General features: G+C 46.8%; 1 protein-coding gene across 2 annotated transcripts; it reads right to left on the bottom strand.

Moving 5' to 3' along the window:
* Positions 1 to 265: 265 nt before the first annotated feature.
* On the bottom strand, positions 266 to 7,001 carry SSR2 (signal sequence receptor subunit 2). Of its 2 annotated transcripts, none has more exons than XM_020912459.2 (6): positions 6,895 to 7,001; positions 6,147 to 6,301; positions 5,093 to 5,191; positions 3,867 to 3,975; positions 1,959 to 2,036; positions 266 to 843 (listed from the first exon to the last, which is right to left on the bottom strand). In XM_020912459.2, exons 1-6 carry the CDS (start codon positions 6,925 to 6,927, stop codon positions 733 to 735), a joined length of 585 nt encoding a protein of 194 aa, XP_020768118.2. In that variant the 5' UTR covers positions 6,928 to 7,001; the 3' UTR covers positions 266 to 732. The 2 variants fall into 2 exon arrangements, with proteins under 2 accessions (XP_020768118.2, XP_020768119.1); XM_020912460.2 differs by lacking the exon at positions 6,895 to 7,001 and adding an exon at positions 6,807 to 6,872.
* Positions 7,002 to 7,239: the final 238 nt, after the last annotated feature.

Raw genomic sequence — 7,239 nt, forward strand, 5'->3', positions numbered from 1 at the left:
GAGCCTCGCAGGTTATAGTCCATGAGATCGCAAAGAATTGGACATGACTGAGCATGTGGTGACTGGTGAAAATAGACAGGGAAACAAGGGGCAGAAGCAAAGATGTTCAAGAAGGTGGATGGGTAGAATACCTCTGGGGAACAGGACACACACTCCCTAGAGCAAAGAGGCAGGAGTTCAGCTCACCTGTCCAGGAGCAAGAGTAGTCAGGGCATGTGTACCAACAGCAACCTGAGTTCATCCAGGTGATGGGAAAACAGACACATCAGGGTGGCATTTGTTTTTATTAGAAAACCCCATTTGGTAAGAACTTTCCTAAGCCAGTACAGAGACTGGGTAGCCTCCAAGAGTCCCACAGCTTTCATCTTATCTTCCACCCTCTTTTTGAGAGGGGTGGCGGGGGATGGAGTGGTGTCAGGCAGTCTCCGAAATGCCCTTTCCTGGACCCCTGAGAGTTCACATCGCCAGCAACATACCCCCGGCACCTCAGTGCCGCAACACAAGGCCCCGAGGTCAAGACGGCTGCCGAAGGCATCCCTGTTTGTCCGGCTTCATGATGGAACTGAAGAGGTGCTCAGACTCCCAGGCCTGGTCCTCTGCTCTGGTTAGAGCAGGATAGGATCCAGGAGAAGATGGCCAAGGGCTAAAGGAGAAGACACTGCATTTGAGATATCCTTTGGAGTCTGGCAAGCACCTGGATTTCTTGGGCAGGGAGGGCTGTGGAAGCCCCACTCAGTTCTTCTTGGTTTTGGGGGTGTCATATTTCCTCTTGCTGGAGTACCACAGCAGCAGGGGGACGCCGATAGAAGGGAGGGTCATGACCCCGAAGGCTGCCCAGTCCAGCTGTGGAAGACAATGAAGGCCTTGCTTAGAAGCCTGGATTAGGGCGCAGGAGGCAACTAGGACGGAAGGGTCCAATGAGAAAAGGGAGCAGCCAGCCCAAATAAGCAGAGCGTCGGCAGGAAGGCTCCTCTCTGGCCACTCTGGACACAGAATGGCTCACAGAAGATCAACCTTTCGAGCTATGAAACCAGAGGCCTCACCTGACCCAATCCAATCTGGAAGAGAAGCTTCTCTCTTCTAGACAATTTGAGGAGGGGATGTCCAGGTGTTGCCCTGACAGTCAAGCCGCCAGCAAACTAGCCCCGGCCCACACCGCCAGCCTCTCTCCTCCATTCCTCTGCCTCACCTCCTGCCCTCCAGCCTTCCTCAACTACCTGCTATTCCTGGACTCCACCACGCTTTTTCTCACTTCAGAGCTACTCCTTCTTCTTGGGGTGCCTCCCCTTCCTCACCTCCTCTGTAACTAGTGAAACCTCTCTCCCCCAGAGAATCCTCCCTGAATCTCAACACCAGGTTAGGTGTTCCCGCTGCATCACCTCCTAGCCCTGTGTGTGACTGCCATCACAGCGGTCTTCCTCCACTGAGGCCTCTATAAGCCCATAAGATCTTCAATGGGAGGGACTGCCTCTTGCGCTGGTTTCTCCAAGCAAAGCACAGAACTGAGCACGTAATTTGGAACCTCATAATTATTCCCTGAAGGAATGAATAAATGTATCTCCTTATTCAATACTTTAGGCAAATGTTCAAAAAATTCTCTCCTGGACTAGAGTACAACAAAGTCCCCATTTAACCGCCCGATGCTCGGGGACTCTTTGAATCTAAGCAGATACCCTTTTCATCCTCGAATTAGACCCAGGACTCCAAGGTGGGGCTTTACTCAAGACTGAGCAGAGAAAAACAGCAGTTTTTTTTGGTTCTGGCAATTGTGATCTCATTGCCAAAAATCTCTAGCCATGGTTACATCACGATGTTTGATGGCTGTGTATACCAGACACCAAAAAACAGATATGACAAGAACCAACCAACTATACATATCTGCTAAGGAGGCCAAGAGGTCTCAGAACAAAAAGGGTGTTCTCCTCCCAGGGGAATGATGAGAGGACTGCAAAGCTTACAAAATGGGGGGAGAATCTTCTATCAAACTCGCGCTGAGCCAGGATTCCTCCCTGTCCAGGTGCGCTGGTAAAGCCGATCTGAAAAGAAGAAGAGAAGGCAAGTCTTCAGCTCTTTCTCATCTGGGAAAAGGGCAGTTTTTCAACCAACCCAGTTCTAAGCAACAGAGTCTTAGTTCCCAAAGGCCCAAGAAACATCCAGATGAGGAAAAGTTTTTGAACTAGAGAAGATGACTGGTTCTTTCGTGTGTTGTAAAGATGAGTAAATTAAGAGCCAGGAGACACATGATGAGCATCTACTAAAAAAAAAGAAGAAAAAAAAAAGGTAGGACAGGTATGCTGCTGTAATTAAAGCCAGATCATTCTACCTCAGCCTCAGACTCTGGAGAGAGTTGCTCACCACCACTGGCCCTTCTGCCCTGGCAATCATTTCCCATTTCTCAAGTGGAAACACTCTCCTGTAACTCACAAGCTGACATTAGGCTCCAGTGAAATAATGAGGATTCCGTAAAGTCTCAAGCCCTACCCAAATGTACATTACGAGAGGAGGGGCTGAATCTGCCCCACATTCCTTCGTCTTGGAGAGCAGACCAAGAGTTTGGAGCACATGGCAAACAACTTTGTTCTAAAGTGGCAGCTGAGCCTTTAAGTTTGTGTCTTTTAACCCATCAAGGACCAGGTGGAACCAAAGAATCCCAGATGAGGTTCTTAAAGCACACAGGATGGAAGATGTGAAAACAACATAACCAGAATTACAAGAATATAGTCCCACAGGCTCATTTTAAAAAGATAATTCAGAGAGTGCATTGAATGTTCGAGACTCTTGGATTTCTCATAGTTCTATGGTTGACTATGGTAAGTCCCTTCCCTACTGTGCACTCACTGAGGAGCCTAAAGCCCATGTGCATTTATAATTCATAGCCTAAGCTTTCTGAGGCCTACGACAGTATCTTATCAATCTTCATTGTATTTTCTATCATCTAGCACATTGTGGGGGCTCAATAAATGTCTGCTGACCTTTACATCAATCAATCAAGACTGTTTACATTCGACTTCTACCCTATATGGGAAACAGAAAGAAATCTAAGACACAGACCCTCACTTCAAGGAGTTTATAATTAAACTGGGAGGTGGGGGTGAGGGAAAAGATCTAGATATAAGAAAGAGAACTACTGAAGATAGTCAATAATTAAATGTGCAAGTGGCATGGATTTTAAGAGCTACAGAAGTTTTGATGCAGTCAATGAATGTTTAGTGAAAGAATGAGTAGGAAAGAGCAATATGAATTGTAAAAGCAAGAGACAGAATCAAGGAGATGCAGTTCAGAACTGGGTCTTGAGAAGGTGTCAGATAATGAAGTGGAGGAGAGAGAGTACTTCAAACAGAGAACAAAGGCAGAGTGGAAGGAAGGAGCACTGAGACACAGGAGGTGCTTGGCCTCATTAGGACAGAGGATCCTGGTGGGTAGAGAATCGAAGAGAGACGCAGAACACAGCAAAACTACTGGAGGGTATGCAAGGAAAAGCGTGTTCTTGATGTGAGAAGCGGGAGAATTCTAAGCAAGGGGAAGACACAGACACAGCGGAGACTGGGAATCATCTGACGGCAGTGTAAAAGGTGGGTCAGAAAGGCAAGGATGGTAAAAAACCAGGTAGCACATGACACTGTACAGAATAAAAGTGAAGCAGAAGGAAGGGAATCAGACAGCACTCCCCTCCTGTTCATTTCAACTGCTTGATTTTGAGACTTCATAACATAATTTGAAATACGCTCCTTCCTACAACAATATCCCAAGTTTCTGGTCCTTCTTACCTTCCTCAGAATTTAGCACCTGCTCTGGAGATTTTCTGCACGAGATTTCAAAGGAAGGCAGAGCTGAGGCCCAGCCAGCTAAGCGTTTGGGTGACTCACCACAACAGGCCCATCCTCCTGGGCCAGGTATGTAACAGTTGCTGAGGTGAAGTTGAAATAACCAGCCTTGAGAGGTCGCAGGACCACAGTGTGGGAGACGTTGCTAGCACTGACTCAAGAGTTAAGGAGGGAAAAAGATGAAGCTACAGTTGTAACAAACTTTCAACTTAGGGACTAAATACACCATTCACAAAAAGAGTTGCTAACACATATAATATTTCATATCTAAGATACTCTGCAAAAATAATAAACACAGGCTTTTTATCTAAGCCTAAAGTGGGTGGAATTAGATGATATCTTTTTAATCAAGTTTTAAGAGGTCTATGACATACTCAATATTGAAATGTTATAAAACAATACAGGTTATAGGTGAAAAATTAGTCACTTAAGGTCACAGAAACCTTTTCGCTGCCTATAACTGAAGGAAATTCTTGAAAATACAAAACAAAAACAAAAAATACAAAGAGAACACTTACCCTTGTCAGAAAATCTAAATATACTTTTAACTCACAAGGGAAAAAAGTAATCTAAATCAAAACACTCAGGAAGGAACTTCCCTGATGGCCCAGTGGTAAAGAATCTGCCTGCCAATGCAGGGGACGCGGGTTTGACCCCTGGTCTGGGAAGATTCTGCATGCCGCGGAGCAACTAAGCCTGTGTGCCACAACTACTGAATCCAGATCTCCCTAGAGCTTGTGCTCCACAAGAGAAGCCACTGCAATGAGAAGCCCATGCACCACAACAAGAGTAGCCCCCACTTGCTAGGGGGGAAAGCCTGCATACAGCAACAAAGACCCAGTGTAGCCAAAAATAAGTAAATAAACAACACATTTTAAAAACACTCAAGAAATTACCAGTTGATCCAAATAAGGGGTTCATTGAATAAGAAGAGCCTTTAAACAGGTCACCCAGGTCTTCCACACTAGCATCCCACAGAATTTCTTTTAAAAGCAACTTAAAGATCATCAACCAGCCACAAACATCTGCCTACATTCTCCCAATATAGAATGTTTTAGGGCTTTATAACCTAAACTTCAGGAACCTCCTTCCTCAGGCCCACCCTAAATCATGCACACTCAATTCTCACTAGTCTCTCTTACCACATCTTACCCAGAGAGGTGGCAAGAATGGCCATATACACTTAGACTGATGTGACCCTACTGCTTTGCTGGCGGTATCCCTCCCAACATCCCATTAGCCTTCATCAGCCAGTGTCAAGAGGATACGGAGCAATCCGGTCCCATTTGACATTGAGCATTCCAGAGACAATGCCAAAGTCTTCTGGAGGGAAGGAATCATCAGATAATTCCACATCTAATGCAGCACTAGAGAATGGAGGAAACAAAGAAAGGTTAGTAAGTAGTGGTTATAAAATTAAAGCAGTTAGCAATCAAATCTGTCTGCCTGTCCTAAAAAATCAGAACTACAAAGGACAGATATGAGTCACATAGTTACACTGAAGAATCTCACTCAAGGCCTGGATTCTGGGCACCAAAATAAAATACTCAAAATACCTAGGAATGAATGGGCCTGAATCCATTTTTGCCCTAGTTTTTTCTCATGTGTGTGTGTGTGTGTGTGTGTGTGTGTGTATGTGTAAGGAGGGGAAGAGGAGCAAGATGCATATGGAAAAGAAAATTAAAGGGAATAAAGTAAAAGAGAGGACTTTCCTGGTGGTCCAGGGGACGCAGTAATGAAAATCCTGCAGGCCATATCTAAGACCTGACATGAAGCCAAATAAATAAACAAAAAGGAACTTCTCTGGCAGTCCAGTGGTTATGACTCTGTGCTTCCAATGTGGGACACTCAGGTTTGATCCCTGCTCAAGGAGCTAAGATTCCACATGCCCCACAGTGTGGCAAAAAAAAAAAAAAAAAAACCACAACCACAAACCCAACCAAACAAAATAAAAGGTCTATTTTTAAAACAGTGAAAGACAACAAAAATGCCAATCTAAGAAAGGAAGCTGGAACTAAATCCCTAAGGTAACAAAGGATCATACATTTTCTGCCTTCTCATTTTCTTCTATTTCACCACAATTCTTGCTTCTTCCCCACCCTGAAACTCTTTCACGTCAAAAAAAGTGGAAGATGGTTTCTTGTAGCTTAGATAAGAATATGTCCTCTTCCAAAAGCAGATCCAGCACTATATTCATTCATTCACTCATGATATCTGCTGCTGAAAATCTCCCAAAGATAAATCACTGCTGGTGTCTGTTCCCAGCTAGGAAATTTAAAAAACCTGAAAAGGGCCCAACCTACAGTTCCAGTGCCTCCTTACCTCGAGCCAACATTGTAAATGTTGTACTGTAAGGTCAGGTCTCGCCCCTCCACAGCGTATCTGTTCAGCAGTGATTTGGAGGCCAAAAGCCTGGCTCCTTCCTCTGCTTGAGTGACAGCAAATAGAGCCAACACCGCGAATGCCAGCAGCCTCATCTTTGGAGAAAAAGGCAAAGCGAGCAGTCAATCCAAGCACGAAAACCACCAAAAGCTTCCTGACAGCTCTTTCTTTCAAACTCCGTCAAAGCTCTTTTGAGTTTGTCAGAGGCAGCCCCTTCCAACATAGCGGTCTCTAAGCCACCTGGGCCCTGGATGCTCCCTAACTGGCAGGATCTTCTGAGAGGACTCCACGTGCCCACGCTCCTTGGGCTGCCGGATTCGCCCGATCTCGGACCCACAGCAGCCTCTAGCTTTCCTTCACGCAGAAGCACCCCACGGTTGCTACCTTCCCTCTGGCCCTCCTCCACCAGCTCCCCTGGGATTCCACGCCGCGCTCGCGGGGTCCCCTCCCACCCTCCAGCCTTTCCCTGGGATCCCATTCGTCCTCGCCCTCCACATCCCTTTGTGGGGCCCTCCGTGGCCCCAGTCCCCTCCCATTGGCAAGTCCATTCTCGCCAACACTACACGTCCTCCCGCCAGCATGCCCCCTCTCCTCCCTGACCTCCCGGAGCTAACTCTGAGCCGCTGAGTGTAGTGCGGACACAAGATTCCCCTGCTCCCACTCGCGACCCCAGTGCCTCGGGACTCACCCTGCCCGTCCCCCGAGGCCTTTCAGGGGCCATCAAAACCGGAAGAGAGCGTCAGCACCCGAAAGACCGGAAATAAGCTCTGGCCGGAAGCTTGGTTGCTCTGCCCGATGCCTACTGGGAGTTGTAGTTCTTAGACAAGCCCCTCCTTTGCCTTTGTAGTGCCCGCTGGTCTCTGGGATGCGACCGCTCCTAGAAAAGAGTTGTCTGTGCACCCTCGCTCTCTCCCCCCACCCCTTTCATTTCTTTCTTTCTCGCTTTTATCATTCTGCCCTCCAGAATGACTTTTCAATCTAACTTGCCGTTACTGTGGACACCCAGCTCCTGACTAAGTGTTTTGTGGAACTG

This window comes from Odocoileus virginianus, chromosome 5 (genome assembly GCF_023699985.2).
Source record: "Odocoileus virginianus isolate 20LAN1187 ecotype Illinois chromosome 5, Ovbor_1.2, whole genome shotgun sequence".
NCBI classification, from domain to species: Eukaryota; Metazoa; Chordata; class Mammalia; order Artiodactyla; family Cervidae; genus Odocoileus; species Odocoileus virginianus.

Coding starts and splice junctions, on each gene's coding strand:
- SSR2 (XM_020912459.2), bottom strand. CDS start 6,927: ATGGCCCCTGAAAGGCCTCGGGGGACGGGCAGG. Junction 5,192..6,146: donor ATTTACAATGTTGGCTCGAG/GTAAGGAGGCAC, acceptor TCCATTCTCTAG/TGCTGCATTAGATGTGGAAT. Junction 3,976..5,092: donor AAATGGGACCGGATTGCTCC/GTATCCTCTTGA, acceptor CTCTTGAGTCAG/TGCTAGCAACGTCTCCCACA.